Source organism: Anser anser, assembly GCF_964211835.1.
Source record: "Anser anser genome assembly, chromosome: 1".
In the NCBI taxonomy this organism is placed as follows: domain Eukaryota; kingdom Metazoa; phylum Chordata; class Aves; order Anseriformes; family Anatidae; genus Anser; species Anser anser.
Genome location: NC_139720.1, coordinates 99,189,445 through 99,214,901, shown reverse-complemented (window position 1 = coordinate 99,214,901; position 25,457 = coordinate 99,189,445). Strand labels below are relative to the sequence as shown.

The 25,457-nt window shown below is 38.3% G+C and overlaps 1 protein-coding gene across 1 annotated transcript in view; it reads right to left on the bottom strand.

Moving 5' to 3' along the window:
* SLC22A15 (solute carrier family 22 member 15) overlaps window positions 1-25,457 on the bottom strand; it is a 41,349-nt gene continuing 15,892 nt past the window's right edge. The window contains exons 3-12 of the mRNA XM_083813319.1: window positions 24,974-25,106; window positions 23,749-23,913; window positions 22,574-22,703; window positions 20,655-20,870; window positions 19,819-19,959; window positions 18,952-19,037; window positions 16,728-16,848; window positions 15,767-15,839; window positions 12,175-12,363; window positions 1-9,068 (exon numbers count right to left, since the gene is read on the bottom strand). Coding sequence (XP_083669445.1) covers window positions 8,982-9,068; window positions 12,175-12,363; window positions 15,767-15,839; window positions 16,728-16,848; window positions 18,952-19,037; window positions 19,819-19,959; window positions 20,655-20,870; window positions 22,574-22,703; window positions 23,749-23,913; window positions 24,974-25,106 — 1,341 coding nt within the window. The 3' untranslated portion in view covers window positions 1-8,981. The remainder of the gene's footprint in view (window positions 9,069-12,174; window positions 12,364-15,766; window positions 15,840-16,727; window positions 16,849-18,951; window positions 19,038-19,818; window positions 19,960-20,654; window positions 20,871-22,573; window positions 22,704-23,748; window positions 23,914-24,973; window positions 25,107-25,457) is intronic.

The following is a 25,457-nucleotide window of genomic DNA, read 5'->3' as shown; positions in this document are numbered from 1 at the left end:
GGTTTGCAGTGTTCCAAAAGAATTTGTTTTTATTGAGAAATTTTTGTGTCAGGGGAAGAAAAGGCACAAAATAAGTTACAAAGACATTATATGAAATGTATGAGTCAGAGGCAGTCTCAGAGCTGTTACAAGTCACCTAAAAGTTGGCTTTCCAACATAGATTAGCCTCTACAAAAATATTACAAGAATAAGTTTATTTCAAATGATCAAAATCATTCAGACATTAACTGAGAACAAACACCAGCAATATTAAATTTTGACTAAATTCACCTGGGTTTACCATTATCTACCTCCCTAACTTGGAAGAAATATATCACTGGAAAATATGTAATATTACAGGATTACTTTTTTTTTTAAGCAACTCATTTTATAAAATAAAACCCTGATAGTTACCTTTTGTTCCTCCAGTGAAGTACAGTACACATGGGTAAGGCAGTATGCATAGGAATTACATCAAGAAAACAAAATAGGTAAGTGCAATTAATCTAAATATTTCTACATTTGTTGCTATGGTCCCTCACCTAGTGCAAAAAAATATCTTAAGAAGAGATGGACCCAACAGCTGTTCACAGAATATATGGATATACCACCATAAAAGGTCTGTTGCGGAAAAGCCTTTGTTTTCAGTTGTGACTTCTCAGACCAAGTATTCTTAACACACAGATTTTTCATCAGTACAACTCTGAATTAAAAGCAGCACACTAATACAGTTAAAGTACCTCGAAATTTCTCAGTCCTCATTTTAATGTCGGAAGGCTAATAACACTCAGTATTCAACTCATCCAAATTATATACCTAAATACCTAAAAATACACGCACCAGCTATATACAACTTGTTTCACTGCTGCAAACAAAAATCAATTCCCTGTATTCCCACTTTTCCGTTACTCAGCTCTGAGCTGACCACGACTTTTTTTTTTACTGTTGGTTCAAACTGAACTGTGGCATAAGGAAAGTTTACGAGGCCTACAAGATAGAGACTACAGAAAGATTTGATTTCATGATGATGAAGGCTTGAGCAGAAATAAAGAAATTTACCCCTTTGGCTGCTCCTCTGGTTAAATGGAGATCTAAGATCTGTCTTCTGAAATCACTGAGGATACAAACATGTCACCAGACACAGAACTTGGCAATAAGTGTCTGATTTTATCCTTAGGAATTTCATTTACTTGACCTAAGACAACAGTAACACAAGGGGAATACAGTACCAAGTTCTGCTCACGGAAACTGTCAGCCCTGCAAGGTCTTGATTCACAAGGAAACCCTGTACTGTAATGCATTAGACATACCTGTCAGGGTTTTGGTAGTGGAGGGGTGGCAGGGTGTCCTCTGTGGGAGGAGGTCAGGGACTGTCCTGTGCTGGTCCGAGCCATCTCAGCAACAGGCAGCACAGCAATCACACAATGGCTGAGGTTGGAAGGGACCTCTGGAGATCATCTTGTCCCACCTCCCTGCATGGTCACCGAACTAACTGCCCAGAACCTCATCCCAGATGGCTTCTGAACATTGCCAAGGACTCCACAACCTCCCTGGGTAACCTGTGCCAATGTGATTGGTCATCCTCACAGTAAAAAAAAGTGTTTCCCTGTGCCCACAGATCCTTCTGCCTTTGGTTTGTGCCCATTGCCTCTCAGGGACAGGGGCACTGACCCACTGCACCCCAACACTGTGGCCAGTCAGACTCTGGCACATCTGCAAAAGCATATTTTTAAAAGGGCAGTAAATGCCAAGAGACAGTGTTATAGAAGGAGGAGGAGAAAAACAGAGGACCATGCCAGCGCAGGAGGAAGCGAGAGGGTAGACAGCTGAGCAGGAGAAATGCCAAAGCAAAATGTAGCCTGAGCAGGGGCTGAGAGGAGACTCAGAAGGAGATACAACTCTGAAGAGGCTGCAGCCAGTGAAGAAACCCACACCAGAGCAGCTGGGTAAGAAACAAGGAGCAACAAAAAAACAGAACGCACAAGGTGCTGATCCCAATCTCCTGGCCCACATGTTGTCTTGCTGAAGGGCCTGAGAGTAATAGTCAGCCAAAGGATTGGAGACACTCCCTCCCCCCCAATTAAAAACCCTTTAATTGGCAATAAATTAAATTGATTAAAATTCCCCAACTCAAAACAACTTGTTGCAGGCAAGAAAATCTCCTCAACTGAGGTTAGTATAAGATTAAGGGCTTTCTGGCCTTTCAGAAAGCAAACAGTGCACACAAGTGAACCCATAATCTAAGGGTATAATTATTCATCTCCTTCAGAAATATAATTTAAAGGCCTTTTAAATTTAGCTTGAAGTAAAACTTTAAAACCTACAAATCTTCCCTCTGTTTAAACCATGGATTACTATATAAATAAAAAAATGGAAGTTTCATAGTTTCCTAAAAATCAATTAAATAAGAAATTGACGAAAAAATCAACATAAGGAGGTAGTTTAAAAAAACAAAATAACCAGATACAAGAAAGAAAGGTAGTGCAATAGAGGCATTCATATGAAAAATATACTCCTGATTTCTACATGACATTCAAATTTTTAACAAGAAAAAAAGAAAATCTTTATTACTTTGGAGAGTGAGGAGCAGCTAGTACTCAAAACCTGTCATTTAGAGGCATACTAGAAGCCACAGCAACCACGATAAATACTTTTATTACAACTCACTCAGTCATCTGCTCTACATAATAACACTTTTAATCCGTTTGCAACAGATTTTTCCTGCAAACTGCTATCAGAAATGCCTGTCTCCCAGTCAAATTTCCATCATTTTAGAACATTTTATTTGAACACAGATGCTCCAGATGCTTCTATCAGGCCATCCTTAAGGAAATATAACTGCTTCAGTATTGACAAAGATTTTCTTAATGCCATAATTTTTGCCTGCTGAAGCAGGTATAATGTAAGCACCTCAGGTGTGGTGGTAGGCACCAACTTGTTTGCAAAAGACCTCTTCCCTTTACAAACCTTTTGTAAATGAGGATGAATAAATAGTTATTTAAACATAAGCTTACTGAATAACGAGAGGACCCTGACACCTCATTGTCCCACTTCATTCTGCACACACAGCAATGAACACAAATTGCTTCTTTTAAACCACTCTTGAGGGCAGCCACTTCCCGCTACATAAGCTTTTACTGTCTTGTCTATCTGCTGTCAAACAATCGGCCATGATAGGGCTGACTTGCATCAAATTTTGTAGTTGAAACAGGGAGTTAAACTCTAGACATTATTACTTAGCAATGCTTCAAAGTGATTTTTATAAAAATATGCTACATTCTATGAAGCTCCAGACAAGTCATTATTAGTAATGCTAATTTGTAAGGCTGATTAATGAACTAAAATTCAATGTGCAGTTTTTACCAGGTTTTATCAGTCTTTGAGAAGGAGCTTTGGCATTTGCAACTCAGAAGCAAACAGGCTCTGCAGAGTTCTTTAATGGCCACATGGTGTAGATTCTGCATGTTCTACAAATCCTACACTTTTTCCCCCAGAAATAAGCTACTTAAGTGAACTGAGTAACGGAAGACAAGCAAACAAAGGTTAACTCTGTCCCTAAACTTCTGGAGATGCTTGTAAATAGCAGTTTTAGCAGGTTGTATGGAATAATTCCACATAAACAAAGCTAGAACTAGTTTTGGACCATTACTTTCCAGCAAAAGCTGCCTTTGGCACTTACATCATCCAATTCTATGATGTTACTTTAAACATAGTCCCCATATCAAGTTGATTGAGGAAATTAAAAAAAAAGCCTTTTATAAAACAGGCATTTGCAATAAACTAAAGCAGAAAAATCCACTCCCTATTAGGCAAGAGCTTTCTTCAAGATGACAGAAGAAGCCAGTAGTACCAAAAGAGATGAGAAAGTTCAGTAAATTCAGACTGCCAGGATGAAAATTTTATACAGCTCTATTAGACTTAAATAACTGTAGCACCAGGATAATCTCAAGGTTACCACAAACTGCACAAGGCATTATAAATACATGGCATGAAAAAATTCTGTAGAAATTTATTCACCCTCCATTCTACACTTAGAGGTTTCCTTATGTTGGTCTTTCCTCCACATGATACATCCCATAGCAAGATACAAACAATGAGACAGCTATACTCAAGTCTCCTGTTTGGTAAACAGCTAAATATAGACATTTCTGACACAGGCATTGAGTGTGTCAGGCCAGACTGACTTCTACCTTCAAATGACAGTACTGCTCATAGGCTTTTCTGACATATTTACTGCCAGGCTCACAACTTGCATGCACAGATGCCTAGATTCAGACGTGTTTCAAAGAGCATGATTAAAGAAGCTTTAAGAGTGGAGGAAAAGGCATAATTAGCACACCACCCTTCAGCTGAAACAAAATACTGAGCAAATCTACATTTGGAGATTACACAGAAAACTCTTGTTCATGAGTTTTAGCTCAATGTTTCCATTAGCATGCTCTAGGAAAATAGTTTATTCCTCATTTTCCCTTCTTCTTCAGTACAAAAAAAAAAAATCTCTCTTGCATACTGTTTTGATATGCTTAGACGAAACGTGCTGGAAAACATACAGCTAAACTGCATTTCCCACAGTCCTGCAAAGGGTATTCCACTAACCTCAGTACAGCCATACAGCCTGGAAACTCTGTCATGGAATATGTCATGATCTGCACTGTGAGCAGATCAGCATGTGGCTACAACCCTTACGGACTGGACTGTAACTAAGGTGGCAACTAGCTACAACCTGCCCCATGTTAATTCTATCTCTTTGGAGTCACATGTAGCCCTCCTTTAACACAGACCTTCTGAGTTTGTGGTGTTTAAGGATATCTCAGTTTATGAACAACTCCCAGACCCTAAAAGGAGAGCACTTGTTTCCACGGGACCTAGTTTAAAAAAAAGAAAAAAAAAAAAAAAAAAGGAGCATCGGATCACTTCCCCGTTCTATTCTTTCCAGGCTAACAAAAATAGGTAGTAAAATCCTTTTAGAAGGCTGAAGTATTACTTCACAAGAAGTTAGGTGACAGAACTGGATCAAATGTTCCTAATGTTCCTGTCTTTCTAAAGTGAAGCTAGCGTATGTATTAAGTGATGCCCAGTTATACCATATTCTCCATTAGAGGGCTTTACAAATTTCAGTAATTTTAATCATAAGCCATTAAATACAAAAGCTGAGTCCAAAAGAAAACTGAAATGTGCCACACATTGCCTTGATCAAAAGTAGTGTTTCATCATTAAAGCAGCCATGCTAAACAAAGTTGACATTAGATGGAAGTGATGAAACTAGTGTCTCTAACAGGACATCCTGGAACCAACGCTAGCTCTGAAAGGAGCTTCAAGTCAACACAAACAGCAAGAAGGGTATTTTAGCAGCTACTATCCTATACTTTCTCTTACCCTTGCCCTAAAGCACTTCTGTTGAATCCTCTATTCTTTCAACTCCCTCTGGCTAACTCTCTTCTATGCTGTCTCACGTGACTTGTCACTCCCCTTCACTCCTAGCTGTATTCAGGTATCACTTGTGAGCTCCCCAGATAACAGAATTCCAGTTCTGTCTCAGGTGAAACATGCTTAAGATGTAACTAATCAGCACCTCTCTCTTCTCTAGCACAATCTAAGTGAGTTGGCTGAAAAAAAAAAAAAAAGACAACTGCAAAACCTAAGGAATCCAAGGAAGGAATTACCATCTTGGAGGTCAGTATCCTAGTGCTTGCACATCACAAAAACCAGTTAACAGGGCAGAATACTTAATATACAAGGCTATTCTAACAAGTGTGAAACAAGATTGTCATGCTTCACTCAACTACAGCAAAAATATTGTGTTTCAGACTTTTAGCATTACTATACACCATAAACATATATAACTAGTGCTGCATCAGTTCTCCAGTAGCTCCACAGGGCAAACTTACTGCCCAAACACAGATTTTTAAATGGGCCTATGCAGACTGCTTAAATACAAATTTTAAATATATATAAATATAATCACCAATATATATATAACCATTTAAATAAAAAGTCACAAGCTCCCTGACCTTCTGACTTGGGCTTGTAAGTAACATAGTTGTGAAACCTGTAACAGCAAGCACTGTCTGATTAAAAAACTTCTGCTTAACAATAATGTTCCACCTGAGTACAGAAAAATGCTGACCACATGGGCTACAAAGGACTGCGCAGCATCTCTCCCCAGTAAAAGCTACATACTGCACAAGTATCTCAATAATATAATGTCTTACACTCCCTGGGAAGAAAAAAGGTGATCCTACAGATTCCTGTATCAGGTGGCCAGTTTTATAAAATAAAGGTCTGAAAAATTAAATGCATCTAACTGATTTGGACTTGAGGACACAAAAGGAGGGCGGCAAGTGATCATAGCATAGTTGATCACACATAGCGGCAAGTGATCATACATAGTTGATCTCCAGGAGTGATTCCTTCCTATAAAACTGCTGAATTGATTGGTCAGGAAGAGTAACAATAGAAAGCCCCTACAGTTGACAAAAAAAAGCCGCCTTTTAAAATTCCATAGGTGCAAACACAGGACAGATTTGAGGTTTAAATAAAGTGCAATTTTTATGAAAAAATGAAGATGTTTTCTTCACTCTTGTTTTGGCAATTTTACCTCTATATTTAGAATATAAAAGTGCATGAGTAGAGAGGTAAGTTTGATTATAAATTGAAGACTGTCATAAAATGCAGCTCAGATCCTGCAATGATCTCCCCACCTGAACAGTTACACCCTACTGTTCTAATGAAAGCTATGTTGAGGTGTCCCATGGCATGACTAGGATCTCCAGTAGCTGGTGACACTAAAACTATGGAGGGAAGAAGGCTAACAGTTCCTGTCTGCTTCTCAAGGAACTTAACTCTATCAACTATCCAAGGAGGGAAAATAAGTATCAATATCGCCCCTCACCCCCAAACAAACAAAAACGTTGAGTCTTGACAGCAAGGTAATACTGACAGGCTTACCACCATTTGCCTTTAACTAAGCAGGTTTTATATCTTTAGAAATCAAACACCAAAATCAGTTACTTTTTCCAGCTCTCCATAATTAAAAATGTGAATGCAAAATTAAAAGTATCTTTGAACACATTTAAACACTCCCAGAATTTCCAAGTACCTTATTTTGAGCAATTTTCTTGCACCCAGAACAGCCAAATAAGGCAGAAAAAATATCCAACCGGGTTTAAGAGTGCCCTCTTGCATCTACAAGAACTACGCAACAGTCTGGAAGAAAAAGTGAAGGCTGTAAGCTGGAATTCTTCAAATAAAGCTCCTAACAGGCAAAAATCACAATACTGACACCTTGTGCACTGGGAGTAAAGTTCCCCGCTTTGCTCACAGACAATGCCTGGACCAAGTTCTGATCAAGTGGGAGTAGCGCATGCTTGAATCTGTAGTCTCTAGGCTGCCCGCTGCACCAAGCAGCATAGTTGGACTTTGCTCAGTACTACAGTTCCCAATGAACAAAGTTCAAGCAGCTAGCTGTAAACTTCAGATACTGTTTAGTTTCACTTCCTTTCAGAGTAAATGAATTTCCCAGTTTAACTGGCATAAATTCAGCAGGCAGCTTTTCTCTGATTTTTTTTTTTTTTAAATCCAGCACTCGCAGAAATGGCTAGCAAGGCTGGCAACTACTTGCAGTCACTATGCAGCAGGCACTTCACTAGGAACTCCAAGTATAAAAGCTATCAAACATTTTAAGGAAACCAATCTTAATAAATAGCAAGCCACAGGTTAGAGAATGAAGATGATAATGTAATCAAGAAAGCTGAATCTTCCTAAGGCCTCACTGTTGTAGTCACAACATCTCCTTTGTTCCTGTTTCAAGATTCCATACCCTTCTAACAAAGAAGCTCACTGTAAACAGGAGAATGAAGTTGTCTTCCTCAGCAAGGTCAAGTAATCAAGTAAATGCTGGCTTAAAGAGTTTCAAAACTTTATCAAACACAAAAATTTAAACAGATTCTAGCAGCTTTCTGGCAATAGTCCTACAAAATGTAATAGCAGCCCACAGTTTCTCTTATCACTTCAGAATTGAGTTTCTTCCAGAAATAAAAACACAAATTGGTCCACATAAATGAGCTACATATTCTAACACACACCTCACATTACACAGTATGTGATAAACACCTCAGCCGTGTCCCATTCATGAAATTATATCCTTTAGCAGATTTACTTCACTGAACAGGCAGAGAAGTTGCTGAACTTCAGTATTTATGGCAAAGTGAGGACAAAGTTAAAGTAGGCAAAACTATGGAACAGCAGGTTTAAGATGTGAGGAACATGTGGCAAATTTATGCATAAGACAGCCCAAGAAAATGTTTGGTGGATTAAAAGGTGAGAGAAACCAGCAACATCCTCTATGTCTGCAGACTTTGTGGCTGCTCTTTCCAGAAGTCCCTTCTCCCAGCCTTCCATCATCACAAAGTTCACACACAGATCATGACTAACCAGCTGCACCCTGTAACTCTGTACAGGTGTTGGTGTACAGAAAGAGAAACCGTATGTTCACAGTTGCCTCTCCACAACTCAATATGTGGAACCCATTTTAACATAAAATTTCTAAGGTTTGCTCTCACTGGGGTAGCACACAGCACAGCGTGACCCCTTTCACTCTACCAAAGTAAAACAGCGGACATTTTCAAATTTATCAATTTATCCTGACTCAAAACCAACCACCTTGAAAAGACAATGTGTATGCTGATGATCTGCCCAAACAGTGGATAATTTCCTAGGCTTCAGAAATGCATCATCCTTCTCTTGCTCTCTCACCTGGCTTCAAATGTAAACTGTGCATTCTTATTCTGTCCTACAAGAATTTGAATGGCTGTCTTGTATGAAGAGTATCAGTGGTGTAATTAATCTGAACAGTACTCAAGCTCTCCTCCTGATCAGGAAAGACAAAGGCATTTGCCCAGTTACATTCCCTGACAGATGGTCCCCAGAACTCTCGTCTTAGAGCTGGACTGACTGGACAAGTAAGAACAGGTATGAAAACAGGTCAGTGTTTCTTCTTTTCATTACTTGATCATATGCGTCTCTTCATCAGCATCATAAAACTCCTCATCTTCACTTCCACTTCCTGCAGAATTGTCCTTGTCTCCAGACTAGAAGAAAAATGAAGTAATTGGTTAATTCAGAAGCCATCAAATCAATCTCAAAATATTAGAGCATGAAACATTATACGTATGTTGGAATGCTGGTAGATAAAAAGAAAAGACAGGGCAAATCACTATTAAAACTTTGTGAATTAAGATTTGTTTGTGCTCTTGGTTTTTCAAAATCTCTTGGAAAGAGATGGGCTTCTACTAGATGGACTGTCTTGGTTCTATCATTACACTAGAGACAATACAGGCAGAAGAGAAAGTGTCTAGGACGGCTTTTTTCATTTAAGTCTAAGGTCCATACTCCCTAGTGAGCTGCTGGAATCAGAGGCTCAGAACACAATGATTAATTGAGGATGGAGAAACTTACCTAATCAAGTACTATTTCATGTGTAGTGTGTGCATTTTATTATGCAAGTTTAAGTCAAAAAGATCGCCTTCTAGTTCTAATCAAAGGTGTTATGGAAAAGGAAAAAAACATTACCAGTTAGCATGTGCAGAAAATAAACTCTTTGATACAGGTATATTTACTCCAGCCAGAGTCCTTTCAGCAACGTAATTTATACCATATACCCAAACTGAAGTCAACTATTATAGCTAATTGATTTTTATTTGGTCAGAAATTTAATTTTCCCATGAAACCAGTGTGGACTGTCCAAGGTAAAAAGAGTCCATTGCCAGTATGAATTCCATTTAGTTTAAATGAATATTTCGGATTTTTTCCAGTATGCTTACACCCATTTTAAGACTTCTGTCTGCCTAATCATATGCAAAGAAGGGTGAGAGGGAAGGTGAAAAATAGAAAAATGGAAATCATATTCCTGACTGACAGAACCACACAAGCAAAATCTGTATCTTTAGATCTGTCTTCAGTGGAGGTTTGCTACAGCAATGTGCGTTAACTGCAAAAGAATTTCAAACAGTTTGAGCACTAGGAACTGTCAGAAGATATAAAGGGAATCATGTTACGCTTTTCTCTGAATTTCTAAAATTATTTGAGGAGAGTCAGATTATCACTGGATGCTGTCCAACTTGAATATCACATTTATGTATGTTAACAGGGACAAAACATCCATTTCAGGCAACCAGAATGCATGTTATCCTGAAAGTGGTACAAAAGGACAATGGATTCCACAGGGGAAATTCAGGGTATGCCAAATAAATTCTACAGCTTTCTTACAGCGGCTTCATAAGACCTCTCCATGGCCTTGTCAAATAGGGTTAATGTTTAACAGCTTTCCATTTTATCAGTGCTTTCTTTGTTGTAGCTTTAAAATAAATCCTTAATGTGCCACAGACATTCCAGATATAACTTTACTGAAGTTACAGTATTACTCCAGGCCTGCACCTGGCTCTTCTGTTTCTCATTTGGATTCAATCATTTTAGGTAATCTAGGGAAAAGTCTCCCTGAAGAGCACTGTCAATTTTTTTTTTGTGGGTCTTGGTCAGATTGGGATTTTTAAAAAGCCTGCAGAAACGCAAACAGGGAAGATTTAACCTGAAAAGACTGCTTGATGCAAGTGAACCAAGTTGGGTGCGCACTGATAGATAGATGTGTAACACTGGTCACCCCTAAGGGTGATACTGACCTTACTTGGTTAAAAGGGAAAAGCACGATTTTTCTCTCCTCTAAGTTAAAATAACTGCACTGCTTGCTAGAATTGCTTTTTGTTAGTAAGCCATTTGCAAAGTTAAGATGTAATAATAATGTAATTACCAAAATAATAGCTGGTATAAACTTGATGTAAAGGTATATGATAGATTTGTGTTGGCAGCAAGAATATGAAGCCATAACAAGTTACTCAGTATGGTTAAAGATGTTTATAAAATGTGCGTGTCAAGTATAAAATTAATGATTACAGGTCTACCTCTTTCAAGCTTTCTTCAAGGGGGCTTTTGACACTAAACTGCTGTCCTTTCAAGAATTATTAAAGCTAAATTTGGTAAATAAGGCAACATGTTGAAGCCTGTCAAAGGAAGAAACTGTTCTGATTCTAGAAGTTAGTTTTACTCTGCCTCCTAATTTCTGTGAAAATAAATCTATGACTACCTGCAAATCTCAGACTGCTTTACTAAAAATTTAGTAACTGAAAGTAAAATTTATTATACAGTCCTGTCTCGTATCAACTTAACAGGACAAGCAACATTTTGATATGAAAAGAGCTGACCTTCAAGTCTTCTGACCACTTCAGTTTTTACTCATTCACTGATACTTAGAATTTTGAGACCAGGATTTAAACATGAAGATAATACCAACATGTAAATACCCACTTCCTAATTTCTAGCTAGTCCCACATCATTCACAGAAAAACAAAGTAAAAAACCCCTACAGGACAGGAAAAATGCATCCATCTTAATTTTGTCAAACTCCCAGACACTTCTTAAGTTTAAAGTGAAGTGACAAACACACAGTCAAGGAGACTTAACTGAAGAACATTTTAAATAAAAATTAATAAAGTATTTTAAATACTTTAATAGTTTTTAATAGTTTAATAGTTTTATAGTTTAAAATAAAGTATTAAAATAAAGTATTAATAAAGTATTTCTTTATGCTTATACCTGGGAGTTTTGCAGTTCCAGCATATTCAGCTAATCTCATTTCCCAGACTCAACAGTGAGAGAGATCTCAAATTACTCTATCTTTAACCCTTTTAAACCCTTTTAGTGTCTCTGGGGCAGACCCAACAACTGACGCTGTAGAACAGCCAGTGCAGGTTAGAACAGAAGTACAGCGTGCTGCCTTTGAGAAGAGTCCATCACAAATGGATGTCTCAAAAACTTCAATGGCCAGCTTGTACGAAGGCGTGCTGCAGCAATCCATCTTGGATTACAGAAGCACAGATATCACCAAGTCCTTTATCCCAAAGGAAACAACTGTAAGCTTCTGGGCTTGAAGGGATAAACTAACCCACCTACGTTTCAGCCTGCATTCCCATGGGACATTTCAGATGTGATGGTAAAATTACTAAACCACCTCTTGTATCTCCTTGGGATCTATCTTCCACAGGCCAAGAATCACTGTCCTAGTGTATTTAGAGTGGCATATTCAAGCTGACAGCTGAAATAAATATGGCAGATAAATACCAGGAAAAAAAAAAAAGAATATACCTGTGAGCCATCTAGGGCTTGCAATGACATGGCTTCATCCCCCAGCCTCCAGTATGAGCACACCTGCAGGTCTGAAATTGTTTCTAGCAAAGGGCTGTTTAAGGTCTCTGGCAACAATAAACTTAGGAGCCCAGACAAAAGACCAGTTGCTCCAAATACAATGTAAGGCAGAGACCACTGTACAGATTTCTGTAAACAAGAGCAGAGAGAAAGGGAGTTAAGAAGAGGTTGGTTCCCTGTAGCTCATACTGCATATTTAAACAGTCAACCTTTACAACCATTTCATGTGGCAGCAATGATGAAATTAAAGTTTTCAGGAATATAATGAATTCATAACTTCGAAACCACGAGTTCATATTCAACTCAGCTAAGTTGAATGTGAGCCAACATTGTGCCCTGGCTGCAAAGAAGGCTAGTGGTATCCTGGATTGAGGGAGATGTTCCTTTCCCTCTAACTCAGCACAGGTGAGGCCACACCTGGACTCCTGTGTCCAGTTCTGAGCTCTCCAGTATAAGAGATAAGGACATACTAGAAAGAGCACAGCAGAGGGCCACAAATGTGATTAATGTACTGAAGCATTTCACATATGAGGAACAGGTGAGAAGGCAGGGTCTTTTTAGCCTAGAGAAGGCTCAGAGGGGATCTTTTTGATGTATATAAATATCTGCAGGGAGGATGCAAAGAGAATGGAGCCAGGCTCTTTCCAGTGGTGCCCAGTGATGGGGCAAGCATCAGTGGGCACAAACAGAAACCCAGGAGGTACCATCTGAGCACTGGAAAACACTCGTACTATGACGGTGACTGAGCACCAGCACAGGTTGCCCAGAGAGGTTGTAAAGTCTCCAGCCTTGGAGATACTCCAAAGCTGTTCAGATACAGCCCTGGCAAGTGGGTCTACGTGATCCTGTTTGAGCTGGGGATTTAATGAATCACAGAAGCCTCTATGTGTGTTTGCAGCCCAGAAAGCTGACCATAACCTGGGCTGCATCAAAAGAAGTGTGTCCAGCAGGTCAAGGGAGGTGATTTTCCTCCTCTACTCAGTTCTTGTGAGACCCCACCTGGAGTACTACGTTCAGCTCTGGGGCCTCCAGCACAAGAAGGACATGGACCTATTAGAGCAAGTCGAGAGGAGGGCTATCAAGGGTGATCAAAGGGCTGGAGCACCTCTCCTATGAAGGCAGGCTGAGGGAGTTGGGGTTGTTCGGCCTGGAGAAGAGAAGGCTCTGGGGAGACTTTATAGTGGCCTTCCAGTATCTAAAGGGGGCCTACAGGAAAGCTGGGGAGGGACGCTTTGCAGGAAGTGTTGGATGAAGCTTTGAGCAACCTACTTGAGTGGAAAGTGTCCCTGCCCATGGCGAGTGGAGGGGGTGTCATAATTACCTGATCTTTACGGCCCCTCCAACCCAAACTGTTCTATGATTCTACAGAGAAAATTAACTCTATCCCAGACAAAACCATTGATACTATCAGAGCCACACAGATTTTGAGATGGACTTTAAAAGGAATGCTTGCTGAATCCATACGCAATTCTTACCCATAAAGCATACTCTTTAAACAAAGGCAACACCACTTTGTAGTAGGGAGATATATCACACAATCAAAGACATGCTGGTTAGAAGAGATCTCTGGACAACATCTAGCCTAACCACCAATTCAAAGCAGGGCTACAGCCAGCACTACACCAGGCTACACAAAGCTATGGTTGACCAAGTATTGAAAAACTCCAAAGATGGAGATTCCACCCCTTGAGCAGGCTGTTCTAGGGCTACATTAAGCCTCTCAGGAAAAAAAGGTTTCCCAAGTTTCTTGTCTGTAACCCTCAAATCACAACTTTTGTCCATTGATCCTTGCTGAACAATTTTACACTAGTGGAAGTTTGTCTCAGACCAAATAAGCACAACTCTCTCAAGCCTTCATCTGAAGACATGCACTCTAGGCCCCAACCATCTTAGCTGCCCTCCACTGGACTCTCCCCATAAATTTTTTTCCATATCCTTCTAGAACTGGGAGGGAACCTGAACTTCATCTGTGGGCCACGGACTAATGTAGCTCAGTGTGAAGTTTGCCTCTTTACAATGAGGCTCCCATTTAATTTGTCATCCCATTGTAGTTCCTGGGTCTCTTCCAGAAAAGCTGCTACTCATCCAGTTGGTTCTTAGCCTGCATAAAACCATGTGACTAGTCCACACCAAAAACAGAATTTTCCACTTCTTGTCAGCATTCATGGGGATTCTGTATTTATGCTCCTTGCTATTTTTAGCTTCAACTGAGCTTTGGCCTTCCTGTCATCACCCCTGACAGCTTAAGCAATGTTTACACTCCACCTTTGATGCCTGACCCTCTTTTCATGTTTTGTTACAGCCACAACTACACTTAGTACAGCTGTGTGCAAAGCTACAAGTCATTCACAATACTGTGCCAAAATGTATACATTCACTTTTAGAAGAACATGAAGGCTCATTAAAAAAAATCCAGGAGTATAACTGTTTTAAAACACTCATCCCCAGACAAAAGCTACTGAGAAATGCATTAAAATAGTTGAAGAAACTCTAAATAAAAACTTAATTAATTCCTCAAATCAACATTAATTTGTTTTTTAAACACACCTATTTTGATTTTCATTGGACCTTCAGAACATGATGATCCAAGATTTGTCTCCTTCAGTGACAATCCTCCACTAGATAAAACATAATGGATGCCCTGACTGCTACATAAAAGCAGTATATTAGCTCTACTTGGGAAACTTGCACCTGCCTTGTCTTTGCCTTTTGTAGCCCTGGAGATGCTGCACTCTCACCTACCCCATATGTCATTCTACAGAACAAAAGGTCCGATGTACTCATTTACCCTTTTGCCAGCCCTCTGCCTGACATAGTAGGATGGCAGATGGCACAGAGAAAAGTTATTTCATGTGATGTCTGTCACATTAAAGGAATTCTCATTTGACCTTACCAAGCAGCGTGTCAAAGAAACTTGCATTCTTTTACCTGCATATATACATGTCTATAAACAGAGGAAAGCATGTATCATCCTCATGTTTGGTTCTTGAGCATTTCTCTTTGCCTGGACAGGCCGCTGTGAAGTTTGTGCCTTAGAGGTATCTCAGGGCTCCAAAACAGCATCTTCCTTCATTTAAAGATAAACCATTTTGCTGATGATTATAATTCACAGATATTCAATGAAATGAAGGTAAAATTATTTTCTTTTCAGAAATATGAGTTTGAGAAGGGCATTGAGTCTTTATGCTTTATCGTCTTGATGCAGTTATTCTTTAAACCACCTTTTTTTATTGTTGGCTTATTGTTTAAAATAGGAATCATCAATTCGGTATTTTCAAATGACAATATTGCTAAAGTCCACTGTAAGCCCCAAAATTCTTATAGGGCTAAAACAACTTCTGAACTAAATACTGGGATTTTCTAATTACAGATTACATCCTTATGTCTTTAGTCTACCATGATACTGCCAAGACATTCAATTTACAGATCTTAGTATACATAATTTACCCCAAATATTCCCACTTCTGCAAGCTTCTGATGCATCAGAGCCACAGAACAAAAATATTTAGAACAGTGAGAAGTTCAGACAAACCAATGAAGGGACAAAAGGAGCAATGATTCCACCAACACGGGAAAACATGGAGCAGGCACCCATTCCAACATTCCTAAGAAAAAAGCAAAAATCATTAATCAATGACATTTGTATAGGATGAGCTGGACTTAAGAATGGTAAGAAGTTACAAGTGCAAGAAAGGACTTAATCAGCCAGAAGCCTCAGTCATGACCCTGACCTCAATAACTGGCAACAAAAAGTGAAATGTAACTGAAAACATCTGAAGACAGGAATTAAAACATATGATTGGAGAGAAATACAAATACCCTGCAAATTCAGAATTCTAACATATGTCCACATATAAAGAGACAAAGCGTGATTTCAGTCAACACATCTCATCTCTGCCTGAAACTTTGGATGAATTCCTCTATCCAAATCAGCTGATCTGCCCACTCACAAAAAAAAAAAAAAAACACCACAGGATCAGTTTCAACCCGTATAACAGGTGCTTTTGTCTACTTTGTCACCGCAAGCACAGGGCACTTCTTCCTCTGAATCATCAAGCTACGTTTATAAAGCTTATTGACAGGTCATCTGCAGCATTGTTGGTTATCCAAGCATGAACATTTAAGAGATGTCTGGTTTATAAAGCACTGAGAAACCTACAGATATCACTCATTAAAAAGAATGATAAACAATTGTTTTGTTATCCTCACAAGTGGAGAGAGGGCTGTGAGCATACCAAGCATCTAAGAGGGTTATTTTACTCTTACAGAGAATATGGTTATGCTGAAGAGAACACTACAGATTTGAGGGAGACAGAGGTGAGGAGAGGATAAGGGAAGAAGTTTAGTATACAAGACTCTACAGATAAACATTGTATGTTAACTGAACATCTCAAAATAAAAGGGACACTTGATAGAAAAAAAGCAAGGCAAGTAAAAGGTGATCCCGATATAAGAACCAGAAAAATGAAAGCCTTAAAATTAACTTGCATTACCTGATCACTGTGGGATAAAGTTCTGATGTGTAGATATAGACGATGTTAAATGCAGCACTGATTGTCAGTTTTCCCAACAAAGAAAGAGAGCGACTGTTCACCACTGCAAACACTCCAGTATCTGAAAGAGAAAACGTGATCTTCGTAATGCCTTGGAACACTGAATTACATCTCAGTAATCACTTCAATCACACAAAAGTACGGAGCAAAACAGAATCTATTGAAGAATCTGCTATGGCAGGCAAGCGTTTTTCTATTAAAGACCAGTATTTGTTGGAGGTGATTTGTACCTTCAGGAGAACTCTCAAAACTCAAGAGAATCCAAGGAGCCTTCTTTTAGGCAGCAGTGGCAGAAGTCATCCAACAAAATTTATATTCTGTGTCTACGGATTTATTTTCTTTTTCTGTGCAATTAAATTTGTACAAAGAGGAAAAACTCTCCATAAAACACACCATGAAAAAGCAACTAAAAAGCACATTTTAAATGAATTGCAGACTTTTTACTAGCCCAACATTATTTCCATTTTATCAAATAAAAGCCAACAGGAAAAAAATGGATTAAATGACAGAACAGTCCCAGAGACTACGGTATTGAACTATTGCTCAAGACCAGAAAAAGAGAGAGGTTTTTGTTGTTTCCTTGTCCTCACTGTTATAATCAGAGACATCTCTAAAGTTAAAATCCTGCATGAAGACCGTATTAGAATGTCAAATTTTAGAAATGCAAGGTAAAAATCCTATAAACATAACAAAAGCTGAAACAAAACAAAAAAGAAACAATGAAAATCCCACACATTTTCTGGTCTACCATTAATAATCTATATCAGCTCCGTTGGCAAGTTGAAGAAAAGAATGACAGACACTAAAAAAAAAACTTGGCCACTTAACATAACTAGAACCCTATTCAGTCATAGTCACATATCACACTATGATAACATGCTTTCTAACATGATTACTTCAGAAGAAAAAAAAACAAGAGACAGGAAGATGCCATACAGAACCATACCAAATATCCCATCCAGCTCAGAGTTTTGTCAGAGTGGCTAATGATTATGAGCTTATACATGGTACATCAGAAGACATTAAATGGCTAACAAGGAAGACTATAGAATAAGCTGTTACTGCCTTGAACAAATAGTGCTTAGTAAGGAGAGTGGTGCTTGCTTCTGGCAAGCTAAGAAGCTGCTAAGCTTCTTAGACGTTTTGTTCCTGTCTGACTTTGGCAGTTCAGCACACAGGTGGTTTCTTGAAGTCCAGCAGTTCTATCCTCTTAAAAATCTTTCTTTACACAAGTTCTAAAGGGAGCTTGGATTGAAATGCAGAAACTACTCGATGACTGGCACCAGCCTAACACGGGTATCTCTAATGTCTGGGCTCTAGTATCTGGAATATTTCTGGGAACTTGAGTTGCACAATTCTCTGAAAATGTTTTACCTATTATATTCACTGCCATCTACAGCTAGTTATTTATGTGGACAACAAGAGCATGTGTGATTAATCTTTTTAAATCATGCTAGTTTCAAACACTAGAAGCATTTTCACTCATTGTGACTGTTACACATGCACAAATATTACAAGCTGACATGAATTTATGTACCTCACTTTCAAAGAAAAGCTGTTCACTGTACTATTGTGTTTCTATCATTTTGAAAAATGTATGAAAACCAAGAAATGCACATTAGTGCTTTTAGAAAAAATACATTGAATTTAAGACCTCTTGCTTCAAAAGATTTTCAGAATGCTCTCTGAACTACATGTTATGTAGCCACATTACTAAAACCACAATCACACCCTTCTGAAACATTACAGAGCAGTGAGGAAAAGATGTAAACTCATCCCTTAATTCACTTCTTAGAATCTTTTGACATTGGTCTTTCACTTGGAGTCACACAAGTTGCATGGGTACTGTTTATACTGACAGATTCATAGCTAATGAAGATATTCCAAGAAACATCATTCAGAAACACTGGACAGGATTGACTGATGTGATTAAAAGTGTAAGTCAGAATTCAAAAACAAGTTAAAATCCACACCTTTTCAATAAGCATTTCTTAAGATCTTAGGAAGGCTGCTGCTTATTCTATGAGTTAGCTTCTCTGGCTTTAAAATTGCAGACTCGCATGTGGTATAAGCCTAACGCTCTGACAACAAACAAATTCTTAGGCTGTGGGATGAGTTTTACAACTTCTTACAAAGTACTCCAAAAACAAAAGGAAACATTTACCTTTCTTTTTAGGAAGAAACATGACAATAAGACAAGCCAATCCTCCCAGGAACAGAAATGCACTCAATGTTCGCTTTCGACCAAACCTGATGTCCAAAAAGGGATAACCAGTGAGTCCTCTAAATTCATGTTCTCTCTTCATTTGCAGCCAGAAATGCTGAATGCCATCTCCCACAAACACTTCCTCTCTCACTGTTTTTAAACAAATTGCTGCTGTTCTCATCAAAATGAGCACCAAGAAAGTTTCATGCAGTGGCTGACAATCTAGGATTTTGATTTCATTCCCACTGCATGTCTGTATGTAAAGCTGCTCAAGAGACATGAAGAAAAGAGACTGGCAGGTGAATTCCACAAAAAATGAAAGACATTGTCTAGAGTACCATGAATAAGGAAAAGGCTAGGTATCAGACTCAACAGCTCTGCTCACAGATCCACACACACAGCAGCTATTACATGGCACCACACAACAGTTTCTGCTGAGTTTAGTTACAACTTTGACCTAACCGTGAGAATGGGAATTACAAGACAGAGGTGAGAAGAATGCCATCTTGTGTTAGCACAGAGTCAGCACAGCTAGGTTTGACATAGCCTCATCTTTGAACCAAATTTAGACAACTTGTTAACAATAAAATGAGCTGCTGAGAAAAAGTTAAGCTGTCATTAAACTGTTACTAGATGTAATGATCTATCAGTGGCACTTTCAAGTTTAAAAAAAGAAAAAGGATTTCTTAGGAGTATATACTGAACTACTAAAATTGAAGCATGAAGCTCCATACTGTAGATATAGAATAGGGGAGAAAATATGCATCAAACTTATATGAGAAAAAAAAAAAAAAAAACAACACATTAACAGAATTTCATACTTACCATTTTTGGTTAATCAAGTAAATACAGATTGGGTATGCTGGGATTTCTATCAACCCTGAAAGGGCTAAATTGGCATAAATACTTCCACCTAAGTCACCTACATTAAGGGTAAGACCATAGTAGACCAAGCTGCACACAAACCTGTAAAAGAGAAGAAAAAAGTAATATCAGAGTTGTATCTTTGACTGCCATATCAAGGCACTGCTCATGCACAATGCAGTATAGAATATATTTAGTATTTCAGATAATAGGTCTAAATTTTTTCTGCCTTCCTTTAATTTCTATACTCTAGTACACTTCTATTCATTCTCAAATTCTGATTTTTCATATTTCTTTTGTAACCCTGACTGGCTGACTTCTCTACAGAGATGAAAAGAACAGGTCGCTAACTCATTCTGCAGGAAATCATCAAGGCAATCTCCTAACTTTCATTTATGGAACAAAAAATGACTATTCTGCACTAAGAATTTAGAAAAGCAACAAGAATATAGCACTACACTGCCTGCTGACAAAATAATGCCTTTTTTCTTAATACATTCTCCCCCAAGAATACACATTATAAAAGCAACTGTGTGAACAGCAATGCCAGAGGACTTGCATACCCTATCATACATTTACTTCAAAGTGGCAGCAAAAAAAACTCAGGGCTAGTAGAACTCCCCAAAACACAAAAGGTACTTTTGGAGAGTTACATTTCTGGCAGCAAATAGCAGTAGTGTAATGGGTTCCTGCTCCATATTACAACTGCTAGCCCTGGCAACAACTGGTAGCGCTTTCTCTTAAGAAAATACACACAGTCATTAGACATTGCTGGGCCTACAAAGTATTTTAAGTACCAGGTGAACATCATGATCAGTGTGCGTCCCAAGAGAATCCTGTGTCGGAACAGATCCAAGAAACTGCCAGCCTCTCTGGGGCTTCTCTCTGCTGGGAGTTTTAATGAAAAAGTGTACTTCTGCTTGCGGTTCTTCTTTGCAATGAGGTAGAGGGCATCTTCTGCTTCATTCAGCCGGCCTTGCGAGTATAGCCAGCGGGGGGACTCTGGAATGAATCTGTAACGCACAGTTTCTGATTTTAAAATAAATGTATCATAAATATATATATATATATATACACACACATATATATCAGAGACAGCTTTAGGCTTTTCTGTTCTACATTGCTAGGCTTGCCTAGGGAAATAAGTCTGAAACATGTTTCAGCATAACCTTTTTTTTTTTTTTTTTTTTCCAAACAGCCCTTTAGGTATAGAATTCGCTTACTGAAACAGACAAAACATGTTGAAAGGAGAAGGAACATAAGTCATATGTAATTCAGATAGTGAAAAATTACATATATATGTATACACACATACATACACAATACTATAAATTACAATATCATTAGGATTCCTCCCAGTGAAATTATGAATTAGAGGCACTGTATCACTAAAAGCAAGATCTTTTTGCAACACTGACTAGTTATCTCCTGTTCCTCATGTTTCAGCATTTCCCCAAATTCTCTCCCATAAGCAGCAAGGCAGAGGCTGTACAAAGACCAGGCTTTTATTCCCTATACACAGTGTGTAATTGATAGGTCTATAACTCCAACACAGCCTACAAAACAAATCTCGTACTATTTTTGGATTCCCAGAACTAACTTAAACTTCAACTTTTTGCCAGAACTTTTAAGATTCTCTCTGACCAGAAGTGAAATCATTTATTTAAAAACTTTTTTTTTTTTTAAATAAGAGTTTAGAAATGAACATGTTTTCTTTCCCATGATAAAGCCTGGTAATACTTCCTATAAAGAATCTTTTTAAAGCAATGTGGGGTGGGAGACAGTGTGAAATTTGGAATGAAAAAATCTGAACACAGCTCTGAAGTCCCATGCACAAAGCACTTCAAAAGAATTGAACATATTATCCAAAAGTTAAAATACAAGTTAAAAGGCCTGAAATGCCACTGTTTTAAGTTTTGAAGTATCGGAAATGTCAAGTCTGCCTTTCACCTTACAACCTTTAAGACCTCTTCCTGAGTTCTGATGCTTCCTTTGAAAGGGCATTTGATTGTTTAACAAAAAGTTAGTTACCAATGTTACAGATGTTGGAAGGAAAAAAAACTTAAGTTTAAGTTTAAACAGAAGCTAAAATTCACTTATTCCCTCAGTTACTGAGTTTTTACTGTCAGAAAATATATGAGAAAGATCACACTGCATCATACCTTTCCGTGTTGAAATATACAAACAAAAAGCCCAACTACCTTAAGAAGCCTTCTTCTTCTTTACTAATCACAATATTAAAAAAATAAAGAGAAGCTGCCCATTGTTTTACATGTCACCTTTGAGACTGTATGTGCAAGCAATTTTGATGCTCTTCCTTCCATGTAAGCGGAATTATAAAAGAAATATCATGTTATTACATAAGCATATTAATGCTTCTGTATCATTTAGAACGTATATACAGCATCTTGTAGCACACCAGACAACAATTTAAAGCACCTACACATACCACTGAAAGACCAGGATGTTCTTCTATACTACTCAAGACTGTTCCCATCTACAGTAATAATGCACAGACAATGCAACATATGCTTAGGTTTTCAGATATTGCAGCACTGCAATTTAAAGTAAGCACAGAACATAGGGTGGTAGAGGTTGAGAGAAATACCTTAGTTACAGCACTTCATACCATCCTAGAAAAGCTCCTTGACTTAATTGTATTTTCTCTCATTTTTGACATCTTCCTTGAAGGACTTCAGTTTGAAAAATAACTTACAGAGAGAGAAGAAAGACTACTGTTCCTTCCAGGTTAACCACAACAGCCAGAGTCCTCCAGGATCGAATGAAGTACCCTAATAAAGCATACTGGGCAATTCCCACAGCAAAGAACAAGCCACCAATAGATCCTAACATACAATAAAAGAAACAAGAACAAAACACCATTATCATTCCTTTAAGGAACATTGCTAACTCCCATCATGTGGGATCATACATAAACTAACACTTCATTAAAAAATTTCACTCAGCAATACAGGCAAATACACAGCTATTTGACCAAAGAACATTGTCCTTCACCCACACAGAGTAGATGCATTACACCTAATCACAAAGATCAAGACAAGTCCAAGAAGCACCCTTCTACAGCCTCCTCACTCAGATCCCTGTAAATAATTAAGTCTTGTAATTCTAAATGTAAATGTTTCATTTTTCTATGTGTAAAAAATACTACAAACCACTGGAAAATGGTATTTTTAGGAATATATAGTATTCATTTGTAGCTCTCACGATTTGCAAGATATTCTCTTTTAAAACAGTCACTGATCTCTCACTGTAACAATTCTTTGCCACTTATCAGTGACTTGGCAAGTCATGCCAAGAAGAAAGACTGTACCCTAAACAGTACAGTATATAGTCATCATATCAAAAGTACAGCTTCAACGCTAGTAACCAGGACAGTTAAAGGATTTGTATCATTTGTTCTAAGGTTGATTACCACATGGGACAACTCATTTTTGAGCACTAACAATAGCTGTCTCATCTTCCCATTATACAAAAAGGTTTTTTTTATTTATTTTTGAGAACAGCCAGGAATGAAAGAATCGATATGTATCATACAAACAAACTAAGCTGCTTTGCATAGCCCAAGATCCTAATGGATAGAGATCAGTTATCATAAACCACAGATGAGTATTTAGGTGTGTAACATCCACAGGGGACTTATTTCAATTGACGTACCTTAGTCAGTTTGGGTGATGCAGAAATCTGAATGGCCACGTTATCTACTGTGTTTGTCTAAAGTTCATATTAAACAAAGGAAGGCTCAAAGACTGTTGTCACACAAATGCTCAAGCGAGTAGAATTAACTTGGCAAATGCTAGTGAGCTTTGGCATGTCTCAAGTGGTGTGCATGATAAATCTAAAAATTCTGAAAATAGACATTGACAATTTTACCTGCTAATGCCCAGTATGCAGTACCCACACACTCATTCAGAAGAACAAAGGCCACCAGCGACATCCCACCATTCATCACCCCTACCAAGAATCGAGACGTGGCAAAGAATTCATATGAGGGTGAAAATCCATTTGCAATGGCGAACAAGATGTCAAGGGCAAAACCTGAAAAACAATGCAAAAGGTTTCATTTCAGAAGAGCATCTAACATAAAACAGAAGCAATTATTAGCATCTTTACTTGATTTTCAGTGACTTCTATCTTAAGTAATCCCTAAAAAACACTGCTACATGCCACAAGTTCAGGCAAAAACATAAGTACCCAAAATCAATATCATAACAGGGGAACATTAGGATTAGTATTTGGTACATGATTTGCAGTACTACACTTTGAACTTCAGTTCATGGAAGACTTTTTTTCAAATATTCAGAACTACTGCAGGACTCCAGTTAAAACGGCTTCATATTTATCCCCATGCAAGAGTCACAGACTAAACAAAATACCTCCTCTCATACCTGGAAAGCACTCCATATAGGCTAGAGATGAGAAGCTTAAATCAGAGGACAGTGTATGGGAAGTTTGCACTGCATAGCAGGCTTATCTTTATCTGCTTTGAATTGATTAGATTGTTTCTTTGAAAAAAAAGCCACTGTTTTTTAATTCTACATGCTCATCCAATGACAAGCAAGTTTATAAATACGTATACAAAACATGAAGTTCCAAATGTTGTTTTATCTGGGTAGAGTAAAAGAACAAAAACTTACAAGCTTTAAAGTGATGAACCCTACATAAAAATTTAATTATGCAGCTAAGAGATGAAACGTGATAAAATTCACAGCAGGTTATACATGTAAGAACATTGCTAATAAATTACTAGGAATATTAATTGCAAGTTGTGGAGATCCCATGAGCATGACAACCATTGCATATATTCGTTTCTTAAGTATAAGCCCTTATAGTACAATTCCTAAATCCAGAATGCCTCCCAGATGCTCAGATGCTGACCGAACAGTCAAATATTAATTTATTGTCCCTGGAAACACACTGGAAGAACGGTATACTAAAGTGTACTGGAAGGACAAAAAAAAAATCACAGCATGTGACTCACAGCTGCGTATCAAGCTCTCAGCAGAAACTGGGCTCTTGCCACTCATCTTCAGAGACAGGACAACTTTGCATCATTCATTTCATTAGGTTACCTGTGAAACAGACTATTACTGGTTACCTGTGAGATAGACCTTCTTCCTCCCAAAGCGGTCTGAGAGCTGGCCAAAGGAAATTGCTCCAACAAACACACCACTGAAGTAGAAAGAACTGGCAGCGCTGACTTTGTACGATGTGTTGCCAATTAAAAACCACTGGATGGAGACAAAAAAGGAGAATTAACCAGTGTCAAAGTGGTTTGCCAATAGGTGGAGGGGGATGACATACTTTCAGGAAGATAAAAACTTGCCTAAGTCTCCTAAGCATCCCATTCAGTCAGTCATCAGACACTGAAACAAATGCTGTCTTCCAGACTCTCTGGATGGGTAGTAACCAAATACGTAGTTCCCCCAAATCAAGTATAGTCTTTCATTCTGAACTCAAGAATAGATCCCTTGCGGGATATTGTAATTTTGCAGCCTTCTTCCCCTTCTCTCCCTGTTATTGCCTTTTCCTCACATAAATCTCTTAAGTAAAATCATTCCTGACTCTTGATATATATTGCT